Source organism: Solanum dulcamara, chromosome 5 (assembly GCF_947179165.1).
Source record: "Solanum dulcamara chromosome 5, daSolDulc1.2, whole genome shotgun sequence".
Taxonomy (NCBI): domain Eukaryota; kingdom Viridiplantae; phylum Streptophyta; class Magnoliopsida; order Solanales; family Solanaceae; genus Solanum; species Solanum dulcamara.
The window spans coordinates 58,882,446-58,904,502 of record NC_077241.1 but is presented as its reverse complement, the minus strand read 5'-3'; the positions used below and the strand labels follow the sequence as shown (position 1 = coordinate 58,904,502).

The following is a 22,057-nucleotide window of genomic DNA, read 5'->3' as shown; positions in this document are numbered from 1 at the left end:
TTCCACATGTGAAATTCCAATTTTACCCTTAAACTTTTCCAATATTTCCACATCCCAATTTAGTCATAAGAATTATGTATCCAACAAAATCAAACATAGCCTTGCCCTTGACTTGTTACCGTTATCCCAAAAATATTCTATTGTGAAAAACAAATTAAAAAAATATGGGATATAACATTCTTTCCCCCTTTTGAACGTTCATCCTCGAATGTTGAGCCAAAAACTTTCCTCAAGATTTCATACCGATAATATGGAGAGTTTCTCTATTTCTTTGCAATAACATATATACTTGCATCGAGCAATTAATATCAGAGTCCCAAAGGTTGCGGTCATCCATTTTATTTCCTCTTTCACTTCCTGGGGGTCACCCATCCTAGTACTACTTTCATCCAAGCACTCTTAACTTTGGAGTTCTGATGAAATCCGGTGTATTAGTGCTGGTATGATCGCATCAATCTCTTAAGGTCTCCACCAATGGTTCCTCACACGGTCCCAGATACCGCTGCTTTTATTTGTTTATTGCTAACCTCGAGATCCATCCATCTTTTATGGAGTCTTATTTGAAGTTTTAGCATCCTATTTACATATGATAGCGTCAGTTGATTTTCTCTTATGCTTGTGTTTCTATTGTCTGCTTCCCCTCTTTTAGGGTGTACCCATGTCATCCTCTGTTTATTTTCAAGTTTTTATACGCATATGATTCTGTTCCAACACATTTGACATATTACACCTTCAGTTCGTAGCTATATATTTCCTTTTTCATCCGATACTCGTACTTAATTAATCCCATCTATCTTGAGTGCTCCCTGTAGTGGTCTCTCTATTCTTCCAGTACATATGATCAACCCGTATCTCATTCCCTTTTTATTCCAAAAAACTTTTCGGTAAAGTTTTCTCTATATTCCTTCCTATCCCAAACTTGCACTCAGAAAATACCAGCAATGCCATGCAAGGCCAACGTATGTATACATCCATATCATATCATATCATAGCCATAACGCCTCATAGGGCCAACATATGTTGTAACACCCCTCAAAATTCTTCCAAAGATTCGGACCCTTTTTGTGTTCGGGAGGGGTCGAACCCGAGTATCTTGAAGTATATTCGTGAGTTAAGATGAGTCTCTGAGGGACTGAGCAGTGTTAGAGGTGATGTGGGGTCACCAAGGACCCCTAGGACCGAGCTAAGTCCAAAAGATCCGTCGTGGCTAAGTTTAGGATGAGTTCGTATAAGGGTCGACTTTTAACGACCCTATCTTTTGAAGGATGTCAATCTGGGTGGCCCACAACCTATCAAATTAAAGTTCATCGAGTCTCCTTTCCAACGCCACTAAGAACGTAAATTTTGGAGTTCGGAGTCAAAAGATATGATGATTCTAAGATGAACTAGCACGACAGGAATTTCATTTTTGGCCTGGGTTGCAACTGCTAGGGAAATGGCCTTGGTGCTGTAAGGGCGCGATGGGCCACTATCGCGCCAGAAACATACCTTAATAGTTTGGTCCTTGGCCCGATGCGCCACTAAAATTTGTGCAGGGTTTTTCAGGCCAAATTCCCAGAACTCAGAACAATGGCCTTGGCGCTGTAAGGGCGCGACGCGCCACTATCGCGCCAAAAACATGCCTCAATAGTTTGGTCTCTGGTGCGGTGCGCCACTATGAGGTGTGCAGGTTTTAGGCGTGTTTCAGCCTGGCGCTGCAATGGCGCGATGCGCCACTATTGCGCCAGGTGTATTTTTACCTATTTTTCAGAACTTTTGAGAAGGGCCAATTTGGGAATTGCCCTAAATTATATATGTATCACCCTAGACTATTTTGGGATCATTTCTTCAGCCCCCACTCTCTCTCTAAAAGCCCTAGAAACCTCTTCTCTCTCTCTCTCTTCTTCTTCCTCTCCAAATCCTTCTCCAACAAGAAGAGTTCCAAGAGCTTCAAGGTTTGAGTTTTCATTGAAGACCCAGCCACAAGGTTTTCTTCAAGTCTTCACTAAGGTATGTAAGGCTATCCAAAACATGGGTTGAGTCCACCCATGTGCCCTATTCTTGCTTTGAGGTTAGATGTTCATGAAAATGGAGTTTCTTGGTATGGTCTAAGTTTAAATGAGTTTTGTCCCCTATTTATTTAATTCTATATGTATTGATGTTGTTGAGTTAAGAAGTTCCCAAAATGAGCCTTTATGTGAGTATGAGTTGATGAAAATGAGTTGCTAAATATGTTCTATTGATCTTCTTGATTATGTAGATTTTGATAATGATGCTATGTTCTTAAAAATGTTGCTTATTATAAAAATGTAAATTTAAAGTCTTAAAATTGTGATGAGTCTCAAAGATTTCTCATACGGATGGAGGAAATGATTGAGTATATCTAGATATTGCTATATATGTGCATTTAAATTTTCTTTTGAAGGATATGATTGAGATTGATCGGATAGTATGATTGGAAGAGATTGATTGTGATAGAGTTGATGAGTTGACAAGGTTATAATGAGACTTGTCGATATGATTTGATTGAGTTGATTGGATGGAGTTTTATGAGCATTGAGTCTTGGGGAGGAGTATCGAGCACCGAATTGGGCAAGAGTATTCCTACTCTAACCCAATACCTATATTGCCAAACGTAGGGAGGATTGAACCGTTAAAGTCGGATATTTCCCTGAGAGATTTGTCCTAACATTATAGGACTTGGTTGGATTAGATCCATGAGTGTTTGATTCGTTCATACCCTGGTAAAGTATGAACGGGCGCGGCAACAACATCGTTTTGTTGTACCTTTACTGGATCATAAGTGATGGTTGTCGGATAAGAGAAACTCCCAAATAGGTCTTGATAGTACTCTGAGTCAGATTGAGTTGGTGAGTCCTCCTAGTTTCCGGAGGATGTTGAGCCTTCATGTACAGTCTATTGCCGTTTCTCTTATTTTGATTGTTGGTAGCCATGGACTTGTCATTGGCACCTCTTAGACTTTGATAGAGGCTTCATAGACTGGAGTTTGGGGAAGTCGAACTGTTATTTTGAGGAGTCTTATTTTATTGTCTTGTTGGGTTGTAAATGTTTGGCCTCCGGCCCCTATATATATATGATCAGTATTTTATTAATTGAAGTTTCCGCTAAGAGAATGTGATTGAATGAATATGTGACTGGACCAGGTGGTTCGCTCGGAGGTCAGAAATGGCTTTCGGGTGCCGGTTACGTCTAGGGTACCCTCCCGGGGCATGACAAACATGGTATTAGAGCATAGAGTTCAAGTGTCCTAGGGAGTCTATGAAGCCGTGTCTAGTAGAGTCTTACTTATGGGTGTGTTGTGCACCACACTTATAAGCAGAAAGCTATAGGACATTAGGAATTATTTCACTTCTTTCATACTCTGAATTCGTGCGATGGAGTTAAACTCTATGACACTTCCCTTCTAATTCGTGCGTTTATACGTTATAGATAATGCCTCCAAAACGTACTGCTAGCCAGAGGAATGTTGATAACGCAGAGATGCCCCAGCCCGAGGCACGCCCGACAAAGGTTAGAGGCCGACCTGCGAGATACTCGAAGGCACCCCAAGTGCCAGCTACTCCACCTGCACCCACGTCAGAGGCAGAACTCCGAGGGGCGATTGTCATGCTTACTCAATTAATGGCTGCCCAGAATGGTAACCAGAGTTCGCCGGCTCTCAGCTCTAGTTTCTAGGAGCCATCTGCTGCCACTAGAATTAGAGACTTTCTAAGGATGAACCCACATGCATTCACGGGTTCTAAGGTCGATGAAGATCCCCAAAACTTTATTGATGAGATGTGGAAGATTCTGAAAGCTATGCATGCTACGGAAATCGAGGGGGTCGAGTTGATGTCATATCAACTCAAAGATATGCAAATATTTGGTATAACCAATGGGAACAGGGTAGGGGTGAGGATGCTGAACCTGCTAGATGGGATGAATTTGAGGGAGTCTTCCTTGACCACTTCTTTCCCCGAGAATTGAGGTAAGCGAAAGTGGAGAAATTTGTGAATCTGAAACAGGAAGGCATGACTGTTAAGGAGTACAGCCTGAAGTTCATCTAGTTATCCAGGTATGCTCCAGAAATGATCCCAGATGTGAGGTCAAAGATGAGAAAGTTCATCTCCGGATTAGGGAGGCATGTGAAGAAGGAATGCAAAGCAGCATTGTTGATCTCAGACATGGATATTTCGAGATTAATGGTGTACGCTCAACAAATAGAGGATGAGAAAAGAAAAGACAGAGAGGAGCATCTGAGTAAGAAGGCAAAATTCGCGGGCTATCAGAGTGAACAGAGGCAAAGCAAGGGCAACAAGTCCTTCTTCCAGAAGAGGCCTCCCAACTATGCCTCATCCACCGCCAGTGTACCTATGCCGTAGAATAGGTATGATCGGCAGGGAAAGAGTCGCCAGGATTTCAGACCTCGGAGTTCGCAATCCCAATCTAACGTGGGTCAAGGTATGAGGGGGAAGCCACCATGCAGCAAGTGTGGTAGGCTCCACTTGGGAGAATACAGAGCGGGAAGGGTTGGTTGCTATAAATGCGTCCAAATAGACCATCTTCAGAAGGAGTGTCTAGCATGGGGGAACAGGGCCCAGCATTCTACCACCACACCACCGACTAGAGGTAATCAAAGGGGCACTACTTTAGACACCGGCGGAGTTACAAACCGTTTATATGCTATGAGTAGTCGCCAAGATCAAGAGAACTCTCCAAATGTCATGACGGGTATGATTTGAGTCTCTTCTCTTGATTGTTATGTGTTGATGGATCTGGGTGCCACCCTATCTTTTGTGACTCCTTATGTGGCTAGTAAATTCAATAAAATTCCCGAATGTCTTCTTGAGCCTTTCAGTGTAGCTACTCCTGTCGGTGATTTTGTCTTAGCTGAGAGAGTCTATAGAGATTGCACTATGTCAATTCATCATAGGGATACCTTGGCTGACTTGGTTGAGTTAGACATGGTTGATTTCGACGTGATCCTTGGCATAGACTTGCTTTATGTCTGTTATGCCTCTATTGATTGTAGAACTCAGATTGTCACATTAAAATTCCCAAACAAAGCTGTAATAGAGTGGAGGGGTAGTCCTGTTATGCCTAAGGGTAAGTTTATTTCATACCTTAGGTCAAGGAATCTAATCTCAAAAGGGTGTGTTTATCACATTGTCCGAGTAAAAGATGACAGTATTAAGTCTCCATCCCTTGAGTCGGTTCCGATTGTCAAGGAGTTTCCCGACGTTTTTCCCAAGGACCTGCCTAGAGTCCCTCTTGATAAGGAGATCGACTTCAGGATTGATGTTCTTCCTGATACCCAGCCTATCTCAATCCCTCCATATAGAATGGCTCCAGCCGAGTTGAAAGAGTTGAAGGAGCAGTTGAAGGACTTGTTGGATAAGGGATTCATTAGGCCGAGTATCTCACCATAGGGAGCTCCGGTCCTATTTGTGTGAAAGAAAGATGGGTCCCTTAAAATGTGTATCGATTACCGGCAGCTAAAAAAGGTCATCGTAAAGAACAAATACCCTCTCCCTAGAATAGATGATTTATTTGACCAACTTCAGGGTGACACGTGTTTCTCAAAGATAGACTTGAGATTCGGCTACCATCAGTTGAAGGTGAGGGAATGTGATATTCCGAAGACTACTTTTCGGACTCGTTATAACCACTTTGAATTTTTGGTCATGTCCATCGGGTTGACTAATGCCCCCGCAGCTTTTATGGATCTCATGAACCGAGTGTTTAAACCATATATAGATATGTTTGTGATTGTATTCATAGATGATATTCTGGTCTACTCCAAGAATGAAGAGGAGCACGCCTATCATCTTAGAGTTATTTTACAAACTTTGAGAGACCAGGTACTGTATGCAAAGTTCCCCAAATGCAAATTTTGGCTTGCATCAGTGGCCTTCCTAGGCCATGTATCTGGAGATGGTATTCAGGTTGACGCCCAAAAGATTGAGGCCATGAAGAATTGGCCCAGACCCACATCCCTGACAGAGATAAGGAGCTTTTTGGGTTTGGCTGGCTATTATCAGAGGTTTGTAGAGGAATTCTCATCCATATCATCACCATTGACTAAGCTGACCCAAAAGAAGGCTAAGTTCCAATGGTCAAATGCTTGTGAGGAGAGATTCCAGAAATTGAAGACCAAGCTAACCACTGCTCATGTCTTGACTCTGGCCGATGGGACAGAGGGATTTGTGGTCTATTGTGATGCATCTAGAATTGGGTTGGGCTGTGTACTGATGCAGAGGGGAAATATGATAGCCTATGCTTCGAGACAGCTTAAGGTTCATGAGAAGAATTACCCAACTCATGACCTTGAGCTAGCAACTGTGGTATTCGCGCTTAAAATCTGGCGCCACTACTTGTATGGAGTGCATGTCGACGTATTCATCGATCACAAGAGCTTGTAATATGTCTTCAGCTAGAGGGAACTCAACCTGAGTCAAAGAAGATGGCTTGAACTATTCAAGGACTATGATATAAGCATCCTCTACCATCCAGGTAAAGCTAATATTATTGCTGATACTCTTAGCAGGTTGTCTATGGGTAGCACTGCCCACGTGGAGGAAGGAAGGAGAGAATTGGCGAAGGAGGTACATAGATTAGCCCAATTGGGAGTTCATCTGAAAGAGAACAATGAGGGAGGAGTTACTGTTCAGGATAGGTCTATGTCCTCACTTGTGGCAGAGGTAAAGGAGAAGCAAGACCAAGATCCCATCCTTCTCCAATTGAAAGGAGTTGTTCACAAACAAGAGGTAATGGTTTTCACCAAAGGGGGAGATGGTGTGTTGAGGTACCAAAATAGATTGTGTGTGCCGAATGTCGATGATGTTCGAGAGAGGATTATGGACGAAGCGCATAGTTCTAGGTACTCCATTCATCCAGGCTCTACGAAAATGTATCAGGACTTGAGGGAAATCTATTGGTGGAGTGGGATGAAGAGGGATATTACGGAATTTGTTTCCAAGTGCCCGAATTGCCAACAGGTGAAGGTTGAGCATCAAAGGCCATGTAGTTTAGCTCAAAACATAGAAATTCTAGAATGGAAGTGGGAGATGATCAACATGGACTTTATTACAGGCTTGCCGAAATCCCGAAAGAAACATGATTCCATTTGGGTGATTGTGATAATACCGCAGAAGATTATACAAAGTTGTATATACAGGAGGTCGTCAGATTGCATGGGGTCCCTTTATCTATCATTTCAGACAAAGGATCTCAATTCACTTCCCAATTTTGGAAATCCTTTCATAAGGGATTAGGTTCGAGGGTGAACTTGAGTACAGCCTTCCATCCCCAGATAGATAGCCAAGCAGAGCGCACCATCCAGACATTGGAAGATATGTTGAGGGCATGTGTTCTAGACTTCAAGGGAAATTGGGATGATAACTTACCTCTCATAGAGTTTGCATACAACAATAGCTATCATGCAAGCATTCAAATGGCTCCTTATGAAGCTTTGTATGGGAGGAGGTGTAGATCTCCCATTGGGTGGTTTGAAGTTGGCGAAGACGGGTTGATTGGGCCTGACCTTGTTCATCAAGCCATGGAGAAGGTAAGGATTATTCGAGAGAGGCTAAAGACAGCCAAAGCCGCCAAAAATCTTACACCGATGTGAGGAGGAGAGACTTAGAGTTTGAGGTGGATGATTGAGTATATTTGAAAGTGTCACCCATGAAGGGTGTCATGAGGTTTGGAAAGAAGAGGAAGCTTAGTCCTCGATATATTGGTCCTTACCAGATCTTGAGGCGGATTGGGAGTGTTGCTTATGAGTTGGAGTTGCCTTCAGATCTAGCCTCTATTCATCCAGTATTCCATGTTTCGATGTTGAAAAAGTGCTTGGGCGATCCCTCGTTGGTAGTCCCCATTGATAGCATTGGAATTAAGGATAGCTTGTCTTATGAAGAGGTTCCGGTCCAAATTTTTGATCGCCAAGTTCGCAAACTGAGGAACAAAGAAGTCGCCTCAGTCAAAGTCCTGTGGAGAAACCAATTTGTTGAGGAAGCCACATGGGAAGCGGAGGAATCCATGAAATCTAAATATCCCCATCTATTCGTGCCTACCGAGGAGAATGTTGAAGGTAATGACTATTTCCTTGATTTGAATTCATTTGTGCCTTTTTGAGTCTTGATTGATAAATGATTGAGAATTTGACTGATTGAATGACTGAGTTTTGATTGTGAATTGCACCCTGAGTCTATTCTTTATTTCTCGTCATTCGAGGATGAATGATCCCAAGGGGGAGATAATGTAACACCCCTCAAAATTCTTCCAAAGATTCAGACCCTTCTTGTGTTCGAGAGGGGTCTAACCCGAGTATCTTGAAGTATATTCGTGAGTTAAGATGCGTCTCTGAGGGACTGAGCAGTGTTAGAGGTTATGTGGGGTCACCAAGGACCCCTAGAACCGAGCTAAGTCCAAAAGATCCGTCGTGGCTAAGTTTAGGATGAGTTCGTATAAGGGTCGACTTTTAACGACCCTATCTTTTAAAGGACGTCAATCTGGGTGGCCCACGACCTATCAAATTAAAGGTTGCCAAGTCTCCTTTCCAACGCCACCAAGAACATAAATTTTGGAGTTCGGAGTCAAAAGATATGACGATCCCAAGATGAACTAGCACAGCAGGAATTTCATTTTTGGCCTGGGTTGCAACTGCTGGGGAAATGGCCTTGGCGTTGTAAGGGCGCGATGCGCCACTATCGCGCCAGAAACATGCCTCAATAGTTTGGTCCTTGGCGCGATGCGCCACTAAAAGTTGTGCAGGGTTTTTCAGGCCAAATTCCCAAAACTCAGAACAATGGCCTTGGCGCTGTAAGGGCGTGACGCGCCACTATCGCGCCAGAAACATGCCTCAATAGTTTGGTCTTTGGCGCGGCGCGCCACTACGAGGTGTGCAGGTTTTAGGCGTGTTTCAGCCTGGCGCTGCAATGGCGCGATGCGCTACTATTGCGCCAGGTGCATTTTTGCCTATTTTTCAGAACTTTTGAGAAGGGCCAATTTGGGAATTGCCCCAAATTATATATGTATCACCCTAGACTATTTTGGGATCATTTCTTCAGCCCCCACTCTCTCTCTAAAAGCCCTAGAAACCTCTTCTCTCTCTCTCTCTCTCTTCTTCTTCCTCTCCAAATCCTTCTCCAACAAGAAGAGTTCCAAGAGCTTCAAGGTTTGAGTTTTCATTGAAGACCCAGCCACAAGGTTTTCTTCAAGTTTTCACTAAGGTATGTAAGGCTATCCAAAATATGGGTTGAGTCCACCCATGTGCCCTATTCTTGCTTTGAGGTTAGATGTTCATGAAAATGGAGTTTCTTGGTATGGTCTAAGTTTAAATGAGTTTTGTCCCCTATTTATTTGATTCTATATGTATTGATGTTGTTGAGTTAAGAAGTTCCCAAAATGAGCCTTTATGTGAGTATGAGTTGATGAAAATGAGTTGCTAAATATGTTCTATTGATCTTCTTGACTATGTAGATTTTGATAATGATGCTATGTTCTTAAAAATGTTGCTTATTATAAAAATGTAAATTTAAAGTCTTAAAATTGTGATGAGTCTCAAAGATTTCTCATACGGATGGAGGAAATGATTGAGTATATCTAGATATTGCTATATATGTGCATTTAAATTTTCTTTTGAAGGATATGATTGAGATTGATCGGATAGTATGATTGGAAGAGATTGATTATGATAGAGTTGATGAGTTGACAAGGTTGTAATGAGACTTGTCGATATGATTTGATTGAGTTGATTGGATGGAGTTTTAGGAGCATTGAGTCTTTGGAGGAGTATCGAGCACCGAATTGGGCAAGAGTATAGTCCATACTCGAACCCAATACCTATGTTGCCAAACATAGGGGGGATTGAACCGTTAAAGTCGGATGTTTCCCCGAGAGATTTGTCCTGACATTATAGGACTTGGTTGGATTTGATCTATGAATGTTTGATTCGTTTATACCCTGGCAAAGTATGAATAGGCGCGGCAACAACGTCGTTTTGTTGTACCTTCACTGGATCATAAGTGATGGTTGTCGGATAAGAGAAACTCCCAAATAGGTCTTGATAGTACCCTGAGTCAGATTGAGTTGAATTGTATGTGATTGGTCCCGTCTAAATCATATTCTTGTTTAGACTTAGGACATTTGATTGAGTTGGTATTCCTCTTGAGTCGATCTTCTGAGTTGATTTGATTCTTCCTTGATGTTCGTTGTATTCGGCCATTTTCAATACTCGTACATTCGATGTACTAACTCCATTTGGCCTGCATCGTTTAATGATGCAGAGACAAGTACTAGAGATCATCAACCGGCGCTCCATTGAAGATCCACATACACCCTCAACTAGTTGGCGAGTCCTCCTAGTTTCCGGAGGATGTTGAGCCTTCATGTACAGTCTGTTGCCGTTTCTCTTATTTTGATTGTTGGTAGCCATGGACTTGTCATTGGCACCTCTTAGACTTTGATAGAGGCTTCATAGACTGGAGTTTGGGGAGGTCGAACTGTTATTTTGAGGAGTCTTATTTTATTGTCTTGTTGGGTTGTAAATGTTTGGCCTCCGGCCCCTATATATATATGATCAGTATTTTATTAATTGAAGTTTCCGCTAAGAGAATATGATTGAATGAATGTGTGACTGGACCAGGTAGTTCACTCGGAGGTCAGAAATGGCTTTTGGGTGCTGGTTACATCTAGGGTACCCTCCCGGAGCGTGACATATGTATATTCATATCACAGCCACACAGGGCGCCCAATATCAACAACAGTGTAAAATAATGGACTTACCTCGTATGTCCAACTCGAACTGCACCCATTACAATTTCCTATCTACTTTTTCCTTCAATTTTCAACTTTACATCTCAATCATATTTCAATTTTCTTACCTTATACAACATGCCTCTTTCATACCATTACTAACATGTATACTGTGTAGCTTCCAAAATCATCCATCACTTTTTTCTGTCGATAACGTTCTTCAGCTGAAACCAAAGGTTAGTAAAAATAAAAGGAATTTCATTTCCTATAGCTGGCTCTATTGCACGATCTAAGATGAGAAAGAAAGATAATATCCTAAATGCCCTGTAGCCTCCTATTTATAGATGTGGTGCACAAAACACCGATAAACAAGACTCTACTAGACACGGTCTGTAGACATTCCGAGGACCAAACCGCTCTGATACCAAAGTTGTCACGATCTAACCCCATAGGCCGCGACTGGTGCCCTAATTGAGCACCCAAACGTACCCTTATCCCAAATTAGCCATTTTAACTAAATAAACATAGGTAGTAATTATAAGAAATTGCTAAACAAATCATAAAAGTAGATATAGGCACGAGGGCTGATAGGCCGTCACAAACACACAAAACCCAAAATATATATACAAAACCCACAACATAACTTTGTCTACAAACCTCTACAGATGATAGCATAGTTATATGACGAGACAGGGCCCCGTCGTATCCCTGACCAACATATTTAAATATACAGAGATAAAGTCAGTACCAAAATACAAGCTCCGAACAAGGAAGCACTGTCAACGACGCAGTAAATGTCCTAAACAAGTGGATCAGCAAATCGAACTTCGGTACCTACGGACATGTAACGCAGCCCCCGAAGAAAGGGGTCAGTACGAAAAATGTACCAAATATGTAAAGCATGAACTGTAATAAGTAAAACCATAATCTCAATAGTAGGTGCAGAAAATGAAATAAATGTTCAAAATTTCAAAATGCTTATCATAATCACAAATCATATATGCAAAGACATATGCCATATCCGGCCCCATCTCATGGGACTCGGTGAACAAAATGTGGTCGCCCTCCCATCATTGGCACCATAGCACATCATAACACCAGAGTAGAGAATATCTCCGTAACAGATCATATCATATCAGATGGCCATATCAAATCATATCAAATTATATCATATCATATCATAAGCATATGTGTACATGGCACATCATAACTCCATGGCATAACATACACCACAACCCATGTACATGTCATACTTGCCCCCTCACGTCGGGGCATGGCAAAAAATGCAGAGAAGTACACTTGATAACATATCCTGGCCTAGGCTCAGTGAAGGAGTGGTTACAATATGCACGAGTAGAGTAGTGAGAGACTAAATGCAATTTAAAATATAAAATATTTATACAGACTCGATTGCATAATTTCGATAACAAATCATAAATAAAAATACTTGAATAATAATAATAGTGCAAGTCTTTTCAATGTCCCGATAGTCTATGTCAAAATAATTTTCTAAAATTGTTTTCGTATTTCAAAATATATTATGGGACTTAACGGAATAATTAGTCATATGATATTTGGAAGAGTAGCAAAGAGTTTCCTTTAAATTCTAACTAATATAAGTCAAACAGAATAACAAAGAAAAATTCGAAATAGTGGGGCCCACCTCGGACAAATGAGGTGGCGTATCGAAATTATAGGTGTTAACATTCATAACATTATTTATAAGAGTTTCAAGATAGTCGGGTCCTATTTGTGCAAATTCTAGAGGTTTAGACAATTTTTCAAAAATATTCATAAATACTTAATTTAATTCTACTGAATAGAAAATAGTCAATTTTAGGTGTCGATTCCGAAGAGTAGAGTCATCCCCGAGGCTCGTATCCAAACCTATTACACCTAAGACATGCCAATAGAAGAAAAGGTAAAGCTTTACATACCTTATTGGCTTTTCACACTTGTCCAAATTCAATTCCCGTTTTTTCCAAAATCTACAATTGGTCACATTTATCAATTACTATTCATAAGACTTTAAGACTCCAATCTTAACCAATACTTGTCTACAAAAATTTCGGCAGCATCTCCCCTATATATACAACAACTCCGAGATTTCAACTCCGCCACAATGTCAACAACCAAGCCAACAACAACACCAACACCATCAACAATCAATTTAAAATGCACCATAACATAAATTGGTTTCTTTTCCAACTAATGCAATAACTTTCAACCCAATTTTGTATTTCCAAATAAATATGAATATTTCATGTTTATAACTAATTTAAACTCATTCAAACATAGGTGAAAAATATTCCAAGTAAGCTATTCCATATTCATCAATTCCATATTTCACCCAAAAATTTCATAAATGCAATAAAACTATTATAACTCATTTTTCTTCTTTCAACTTCATAATCAAATTCATTTTCTTCTTTCAACTTCATAATCAACCACAACAATCTATACTTGAACAACTTTACTTCCATAATATTATAAAATCATACTAAAAATACATAATTCCCTACAATCTATTTTAATACCAACTTAAACCATTTAAGCTTCCCTTATGTTCCAAGAATCACAACAATAATTAACAAACTATACAAACTTAATTTTTTTCCCTTTCATCACCTAACCCATATTTTCAACTTCAATAAATTCATTCAACTTCCAATTCCAACATAAAATTTTTACCATAACTACTACTCCATAACTACTACTAAAATACTACACAAAAATTCAAGTCTTCTTGCCAACAATCTTACATACACATAACTTATTCATATGTCAAAATCCAACCATATAACTTCCATATTTCCATGGATTCTACACATCTCTACTTACTACAACATAAACAAACTTCATAACATAATGAAATTGGATTAATTCTTACCTTTTACTTCCAACTTCTTCACTTCACCAAGACAACCAATCAACCAAACAAGACTCCTATCTTCCAAAATAACTTCATCATGTTGTAGAGGACCCTTGATTTAGTAGGAATACTAGGAGAAAATAATTTTTGGGGATGAAATTTCAAGGAGTAAAAATGTTTCTCCTTGGCCGAACTCTCTCTATGTTTTTCTTAGAGTTTTTGCTCTTCTATGTTCTTCCAATTCTCTTGAAAGTTCTAGGAGTTGGAAGTTATAAAGACCCCTAGGTGAAATTACCATTTTGCCCCTCACCTTTTCTAATATTTCCAAGTTGAAATTCCAATTTTGTTCTTAACCTTTTATAGTATTTCCACATGTGAAATTCTAATTTTGTCCTTAACCTTTTATAGTATTTCCACATGTGAAATTCCAATTTTACCCTTAAACTTTTCCAATATTTCCACATCCCAATTTAGTCATAAGAATTATGTATCCAACAAAATCAAACATAGCCTTGCCCTTGACTTGTTACCGTTATCCCAATAATGTCCTATTGTAAAAAACAAAAAACAAATATGGGATATAACAAAAGTTTAGCAGCAGCAACAGCTAAAACTGATCTGACAGTAACCATCTTAGCAACTGGTAAGAATGTTTCTGAATAATCCAAGCCTTCCTTTTGACTGAACCCTTTGGCAACTACTCTGACTTGTACCTTTCAATAGCCCCTGAAGCTAGATACTTTACCTTAAATACTATTTGCATCCAATGGGATGTTTACCTTGAGGAAAATCAACAATGCTCCCAGTGTTGTTTTCCTCTAAAGCACTAATTTCAGCCTTCATTGTTGCAACCCATTCAGGAAGAGATGCAGCTACAACAAAGGATGTGGGCTCAGTAACACTAGAACGCTTGCCCTTAGTTTGTCTAGCACCTTTCAATTGGGGTCTGCCCTAGGGATTAGGTTAGACCGCTAAGAAGCTAATGCCTCACCATATGATGTGGAAAGGTTGGCATAGCTTACATGATTGGTAATTAGATAGAGGCAACTACTCTTAGACTGAGTAATATAGAAATCATGAATCTATATAGGTGGTTTGGTAGGTCTAATGGATCTCTTCCGAATAGTGGGATTACCACCAATAGGAAGTGAAATGGAAGACTCAAGAATGGGAGGAGAGGCACTCTCATCAGGTGGAATTATTGAAGACTCAAGAATAGGAGTGGGATCAGGCTCAGACACAAAATCAGTAGTAGAAAGAGCCACTAGGAAAGTAGGAGCATCCTTTATAAGTTGAAGGATAGGAAATAATGGAGGACGAGATGAACTCATGTGTTTGAAGAGAAAGACATCCTCTTTAAAGACAACACCTCTGCTCATAAAAATCTCCTTTGTGTGCAAAGAATAAAGTTTGTATCCCTTTTGAAGAGTGGAATAGCCAAGAAGGATAGATGGAATACCTCAGTAGCAAAGACAAGAAAACCAAATACTTTTAAATGATCAAGGGGTAGAGGAGCATGATATAGTAACTTATGAGGAGTTTTGGATTTAAGGACACTAGATGGTATCTTATTAATCAAATAGACACTAGTGGATACATATTCACCCCAGAACTTCAGCGGCAAATCAGAGGGAAATCTCAATATCCTGCCTGTATCTAGAATGTGCCTATGCTTCCTTTCCACAACTCCATTTTGCTGAGGAGAATAAGTGCAAGAGCTTTGGTGTAGTATGCCTAGTGATTGAAGAAAATCATCTACTTTTGAGATGAAAAACTCACCCCAATTGTGAGTTCTTTAAGACCTTTATAGTGGAATAACACACATTATTGACCATAGTAGAGAAATATTTAAGAGCTACTATAACTTCAGCTTTGGAATTCAACAGAATCAGCCACGTATACCTTGAGTAATCATCAACCAAAGTAAGAAATTATATTTTACTATTATGAGTAGGCACTCTATAGGGACCCTAAACATCAGCATGTAAAATATGAAAACAAGCGGTAGTAGTTGTATTACTTAAGAGAAAAACTTTTCTGGACTGTTTAGCTAATAGATATACAGTGCATAGAATATCATAATGAGTGGGCAAGTTTTTGAAACAACTGAGTTTTAAGATAGTAGACAGAGGTACATGGCCTAATATTTTATGCCATAGAGACAAATTTACAGGATTTAGTGAAGAACATTACTTATTAAATGTTACTGCATTAGCTTAATTCTTTGGAGAGTTCTATTGAGCTCCTTGTGACTTCAACTGACAATAAACATGAACCACATAAAAATCATTCTTCAATATGCTAGTCCCCCTTAATTTCCCACTAAAGAGGTCCTGAAAGAGGCAAACATCAGGATAGAAGAAAGCACAACAGTGCAACTCTCGTGTTAGCTTGGATACAGATAACAAATTATACTTAAACTCAGGAATATGCAGTACATTTGTTATCTCAATCCCTTCAAGGATCAGAGATGAACCAATGTGACTGGCATGAGCAAAAGAACTAGTAGGTAAGTGAACTTTCTCATTCAAGGAACTGGAGTTAGCAAACATGTTTAGTTTGCAAACCATATGTTTGGAAGTTCCAGAGTCAACAATCCATTTATCATCATCTGTGATGAAATTAGGATAGTTCAACATAACTGTAGTTCTAATAGTGTTATCATAATTATTCTTCTCAGTCTCCTGGTCTAGTATATGAAGGATCTAATTGTATTGTTGTGGTGAAAAGTGAAGATGTTGTAGTTGTGGATAATGACCTTGCTGAGTCTTCATGTTAGTCATAAGAGCATAAGAAATATCAGAATTGATATTACTAACACCTTGCTTAGGAATCTTGGACTGAGATCTGTCCGGATAACTATTGCTAATAGCTTCTTATGTATTGTAAGGTGGATTATTCTGGTAATGCATGTTGTGTCCATTACTCATGTTGGCTCCTACAAGGTTAGCTACAGTAATAGGACCAGGACTAGTCCTTTTCTTACCTTTCCAATCAACATGATAACCATGCAAACTTGTAGCAAATAACTCTAGTATGGCCTTTCCAGTTACCGTAATTATAGTACAGGTTGCTATTGTAATTCTTCTAATTAGACCTGTGATCAGTACCCGAGTGTGAGCTAGATCCTGAACGAATCATATTCATATTCTCTTTACCACCACTGAAGAATGCCATAGCCTCATCCAGATATCCAGTATTGGTAGAACCAGAGGTTTCACATTTTACTGCATTGGCTTTATCAAGTATCCTTTGGCTTTCCTTAGCCATAACTAGAGAGTAATCTTTGTTCACTCCTAGTGGTGGATTTAGCATCATTATTTGGCTTCTACACTGATTGTAGGACTCATTCAACCCTAGGAGAAACTACATTAACCTCTGATAGTCAAAGTGAGTTGCATAAGTCTTTGATACTTCACATGTACAACCAGGACACGACATAAGTGAGTTAAATTCTATCCATAACTCCTTAAGCCTGAAAAAATATGTAGAAACTAACAACATTCCTTGATTAAGAGTAGCAATCTCCTTATATAGATAGAAGATCCTAGAGCCATCTACCTTGTCAAATCTCTCCCTCAAATCAGTCCACACTTGTTTAGCACTACTATCATAGACTATCCCACTCAGTAATACCCTACTAACAAAGATCATAATCCATGAAAGCATAATAGAATTGCATTTTTTCCAATGATCATGCAGTGATGCATCAAACTTATTCTTGGATCATTTACAATTTGTGGATCTGAATTTTCCTTTACCTAGTAGACCTATTTTTATTGATCTACTCCATAACAAGTAATTTTCAGATCCAGTGAGTTGAATCGAAACCAAATAACTACCTAGAGTATCACATGCTTGAAGATGCAGTAGATGATGAGCATCAACTATTGTGACTCCTCCTGGTACCGAAGGTGCAGCATTATCATTTTCCATTGATGAATCTACCTAGGATCACAATCTTCACTGCTTCTCAAACAATGCATCTACTCCTTCGAGAGCCTATGGTTGCACAAAAAACAGAGATACCTCGCAAACTTTATACCTCGATCTCTGATACCATGTTAAGATTCTATCAAGCTTCAATAATGGTAATCTTCATGATCAAGCCATAAGAGAGAATATGGAGAAGCTAAGAGCTAGATTCATAATGGTTCGTAATATGCAATTACTTCTGAGCAACACTTTATATAGTATGCATTAACCAGAGCCAAACTATCTAGACTAGTTAGCTTAATTTAACTAGAGCTAACAATTAACTAACTTTGTAACAAACTCGTAACAACCGCTAACAAACTCCTACTAACGAACTCTGTACTTCAGCCTTATACACAACAATTTGAACCCCTTCGACGAAAAATTATACTATTTATATTGAGTTAAAGTAATTTTTTATGTATAAATAGTATATATCGACCCCCCTTCGACTAATTCATGTGTCTACTTCTTCAGATTTTGAACTCCCTTATTGAAAATTCTAGCTTCGCCACTGACTAGGGATGTCATCCCTCACTGTCTACTTTGAATCATATTATAACTTTTGTTCTATATCCTTATTTAAAAAAAAATATATCTGATATTCTATGTTATTAGTGAGAACTTTGAAAGATAATACGTAAGAATTATCTAGTGGAGTGAAAGTTAGTCAATCGGTGATGGATATACTAATGACGATATTATGTTGGTGGGCTTGACTTATGGTTGCTTGTCCAAAAAGACCAAATCAGTCTGCAATTATCCATTTATATTTGGAAAAAAGAGCATAATTATAGTATATGAGATTTATTATTACAAAAAATTTAGGCAAAATACATAAATTGGTCTCTAAACTTGGTTTCAAATTTTAAGTATGACCTCCAACTTTCATAGTGCACAAATAGGCACTTTAACTGTTCATCTCTTAAATAAAAAAACATACGAATCCAACCTGACATAACGCGTGATCATGATGCAATTCAGGCACGCCAGGTGTAATTTTCGAGGCTCACAATAATAAAAAGAAGCAAAAATAACAATTCTATCCTTAATATATATATATATATGTCTTAGGTGGTTATTTTATTCTTTTTTGGGAGGAGGTTGGGTTGGGGCAGGGGTGAGTGGTGCAAAACACCAAAAAAAAATCAAAACTTTTTTTTCGAAAACAAAATTAATGTGGCAGGGAGGGGGGATGGGGTGGTGCAAAGAAATAAAATAAAAAATCAAAACTTTTATTTCAAGAAAAAATTAAATTTTTGGGAGGGGGCGGAGTGTGTTGGGGTGGGGTGATGCAAAAGAGAAAAAAATATTCAAAACTTTTTTTTCTAAACTATTTTTTTGAGCGGGGGGGGGGGGGGGAGAGTGGGTTGGTTGAGCTGGGCTAGTGGGGGGGGGCAGGATTTTCTATTGTTTCCTTTATTTTTTTTGTTTTTATTAATAATAAAAAATGTGTACAGTTTGTAATTACGTGGCATCCACTGATTGGCTAAATAATCAATGTGGGAGCGTTTGTATATCATACAATAAGGTTGTTGGTTTCGTGCTTTTTTTTATTTAAAAAAAGAATAGTTAAAGTGTCTACTTATGCACTATAAAAGTTGGAGGTGATACTTAAAATTTGAAGCCAAGTTTAAGGGTCAATTTCTTAAAATTTGAAGCCAAGTTTAAGAGCCAATTTTTGTATTATGCCAAAAAATTTAACAAGAGATTTTACTTTCCAAACATAATAGTAGAATTAATCTTTGAATAATATCTTTAAGTTTGAGCCAAAAATGTGGAACATTTAAAATTTAAATATGTAATGTTGTCATATCAAATTATGTTAAATAAATAATAAAAAGTATATTTATATATATTTTATAATATAGGATCTTAAATATTTGTGGTATGATTTTTTGAAAATTAATGACCCAGCCCAAGCTCATGCTCATTGTTGTTAATAAATGGAACATCATTCTCAACATTAATACTACTCTCTCCATCTCATATTAGATGGACATATTTTATTTTACACGATAATTAACAAATCATTAATAGATTGATTAACTTTACTATCTTGACTTTTGTTTATATCAATGCATATAAATATAAGTTAGAAGAAAATATACATAGAACATAAGAATAGCTAGTATTGAAAATTGTTCACATTCAAAATGTCATATTAATTGGAGGGGTAAAATAATTTTTTTAATTAATACTATCACGATGCCCGTAGAATGGAGATCGAGCATCATGATCCCGCTTTACAAAAATAAAGGGGATAGCCAGAGCTGTGACAACTATAGAGGTATTAAGCTTCTAAGCCATACTATGAAAGTGTGGGAAAGAGTAGTAGAGATGAGGGTGACGAGAGGCGTGTCTATTTCAGAGAACCAGTTCGGATTTATGCCGGGACGCTCAACTACAGAAGCCATCCACCTTATGAGGAGACTAATGGAGCAATATAGGGAGAGGAAAAGAGACTTGCATATGGTGTTCATCGACTTGGAAAAGGCTTACGATAAAGTCCCACGAGAGATACTATGGAGATGTTTGGAGGCTAAAGGTGTACATGTAGCGTACATAAGGGTGATCAAGGACATGTACGAGGGTGCCAAAACCAGGGTAAGGACAATAGGAGGGGAATCAGAACACTTCCCAGTTATGATGGGGTTGCACCAAGGATCAGCTCTTAGCCCGTTCCTATTTGCCTTGGTGATGGATGTATTGACGCGATAAATTCAAGGTGAGGTGCCATGGTGTATGCTTTTTGCGGACGACATAGTCCTCATCGATGAGACTCGTAGCGGAGTTAACGATAAGCTGGAAGATTGGAGACGCACCTTGGAGTCTAAGGGATTTAAGCTGAGTAGGACCAAGACAGAGTACCTAGAGTGCAAGTTCAGTGAGACACCTCAAGAGGTTGGCGCGGAAGTTAGGCTCGGGGACCAAGCCATCCAGAAGAGAAGTAGTTTTAAGTATCTTGGTTCTATCATGCAAGACAGCGGAGAGATCGACGAGGATGTCACACACCGTATTGGGGCAGGGTGGATGAAATGGAGGCTCGCCTCCGGTGTGTTATGTGACAAGAAGGTGCCACCACAACTTAAGGGCAAGTTCTACAAAGTGGTCGTTAGACCAGCTATGTTGTATGGGGCGGAGTGTTGGCCAGTTAAGGTCTCCCACATGCAAAGGATGAAGGTTGCCGAGATGAGAATGTTGAGATGGATGTGTGGGCATACCAGGAGTGACAAGATTAGAAATGAGGCTATTCGAGAAAAGGTAGGAGTGGCCTCGGTGGAAGACAAGATGCGGGAAACGCGACTGAGATGGTTTGGACATGTGAAGAGGAGAGTCCTAGATGCACCAGTGCGGAGATGTGAGAGGCTGGCCATGGATTGTTTCAGAAGAGGTAGGGGTAGGCCGAAGAAATATTGGGGAGAGGTGATCAGACAGGACATGGCGCATTTACGACTTACCGAGGACATGACCCTAGATAGGAGGGTGTGGAGGGCACACATTAGGGTAGAAGGCTAGTACATAATGATTTTATTCTCCCTTATTCGTAGGCGTATTAACGCACTATGATTTCTTGTACTCTGATGTATGTTATTTATGGTATTTATGTTATTATCCAATAATAATATCTACTGTTTTTGTGCTTTGATTATAATATTGTTTGGACCGTTTTCGTCATCTACTTATTTATTCTAATATTCTTGTCTGACCTTTTTCTATGCTTTTATTGAGCCGAGGGTCTTTCGGAAACAGCCGTTCTACATTGGTAGGAGTCAGGTCTGCGTACACTCTACCCTCCCCAGACCCCACGATGTGGGATTTCACTGGGTTGTTGTTGTTGTTATCCTGATTTAGTAAGTGATCAAGTAATTTGGGACAACTATTTTTAGTAAGATGTCCACCTAATATGGTACGAAGGGAGTAATTTTTTTAAAATTTTAATGGCTATTGATAAAGTTCTGATTTTTTTTTTAATATTCTCTCCATTTCAATTTGTGTGAAGATTTTTAAATAAGAACAAAATTTAAGAGATTTTTTTTTTCAAAATTTGTATAATCTAAAATAAGTCTGAGAATTTTGTGGCTATAAATAATTTCACTAATTTTTCTTATTTAAATTAAATCATTACTAAAAATAGAAAGATATCATTTTCTTTGGAAATTGATTAAAAAGGACGAAGAAAGAATGATGAATTGGGACTGAGCCTATCCACTTCTGATATTTCACAAGAGATATATATTTGAGAAGTTAGTATAGGAAAAATCCTTTCGGCCAAAAGAATTTGGCCCAAATTTGGTCAAAATGCTAAGAAAACCAATTCACACTATAAACTAGTTTCTTTTTTGATATTTTTTTCCTTCCTCTCAAATTTGAATTTTTTTATTAATTTATTTATCAATTATTTTCCATACATTTGATACATTTTCAACGCATGGGAAAGGGACACATTTATTGCATTCTAAGAAATGTTTT

The 22,057-nt window shown here is 38.9% G+C and overlaps 1 protein-coding gene and 1 pseudogene across 1 annotated transcript; one reads left to right on the top strand and one right to left on the bottom strand.

Moving 5' to 3' along the window:
* Positions 1–338: 338 nt before the first annotated feature.
* LOC129890991 (5S ribosomal RNA) lies at positions 339–454 on the bottom strand (annotated as a pseudogene).
* Positions 455–19,084: 18,630 nt separating this feature from the next.
* On the top strand, positions 19,085–21,420 carry LOC129890629 (uncharacterized). The gene is made up of 2 exons (XM_055966145.1): positions 19,085–19,094; positions 20,307–21,420. Exons 1-2 carry the CDS (start codon positions 19,085–19,087, stop codon positions 21,101–21,103), a joined length of 807 nt encoding a protein of 268 aa, XP_055822120.1. The 3' UTR covers positions 21,104–21,420.
* Positions 21,421–22,057: the final 637 nt, after the last annotated feature.